Raw genomic sequence first — 865 nt, 5'->3', positions numbered from 1 at the left:
GAATATGAACGAAATTACAGCAAACGCATATTGTCTCATATTGTCTGTGCGTTTGATGGCAACAACCTGTTAACTGTGTTATTACTATTAGGCTTAAGTGATTCCTCAACAACTAGGCTACTGGCCAAGAAGTGATTGAACTCAATTTCTGTTTATAAAACCAGTCCCGGTCCTCCGCCCTGTCTGAGTCACGCTGTTAAATACACCTGTGGCCGCATAACATTTAGGCAAATTTAAATATTAATGCACTAACCGAAAATCATCACTCATACTGATGAGTGTCGCTTAGCAACCACTTTGTTAAGCTATACTGTTAAAAAAAAACGATACTGCTTTGCGGAAGAATAACAATTAATGTTAGCCGTGTTTAACTATAATCGATTAGAAATAGCTTAATTGAACACTTGCGCTTCTCTTTTTATTATCACGGCGGTTTCGTAAGAGCGTGGCATTTTGCCCAAAGCCTCTTGTGGCTTTTTAGCCTACTTAAATTTATGACCGTTTTTTTTTCCGCTCAATATTTGGCCTGGTCGGAAATGAAGGGGATACGGTCTATTTTTAACCGGCCAATCCAACATTTTTATCTATGAACTGCGTTAGTTGTAGGCTAAACTAGAGCTCCCACTGTGTCAACAAGGCCGCCGCTGACCGAGGAATGCGCTGCGTCATCAGCACTTTCTCCCCCGGGGGTAAAGAGAAGAAGAAGGAGGTCGGGGGGAAAGAGGAGGAGAGAGGAGTGTCCTCAGCTGGGACTTTCCTCCCTCCGCTCCAGGAGCAGCAGGCTGACTCCCACCCACGGGACACCGCACCGGAGATGCTCCCCGGTGCCGCCACACAGAGGAATGCGAGCCGGTGTGCAGGGCCG

The 865-nt window shown here is 46.0% G+C and overlaps 1 protein-coding gene across 1 annotated transcript in view; it reads left to right on the top strand.

The window, feature by feature from the left end:
- Positions 1-655: 655 nt before the first annotated feature.
- The window catches only part of LOC139927855 (putative methyltransferase-like protein 24), a 5,594-nt gene continuing 5,384 nt past the window's right edge, over positions 656-865 (top strand). The window contains exons 1-2 of the mRNA XM_071920144.2: positions 656-709; positions 773-865. The exon at positions 773-865 is cut by the window's right edge and continues 291 nt beyond it. Coding sequence (XP_071776245.1) covers positions 656-709; positions 773-865 — 147 coding nt within the window. The remainder of the gene's footprint in view (positions 710-772) is intronic.

Source organism: Centroberyx gerrardi, chromosome 19, assembly GCF_048128805.1.
Source record: "Centroberyx gerrardi isolate f3 chromosome 19, fCenGer3.hap1.cur.20231027, whole genome shotgun sequence".
NCBI lineage: Eukaryota > Metazoa > Chordata > Actinopteri > Beryciformes > Berycidae > Centroberyx > Centroberyx gerrardi.
The sequence above is the reverse complement of the archived record's forward strand: the minus strand, read 5'-3'. Positions and strand labels throughout refer to the sequence as shown.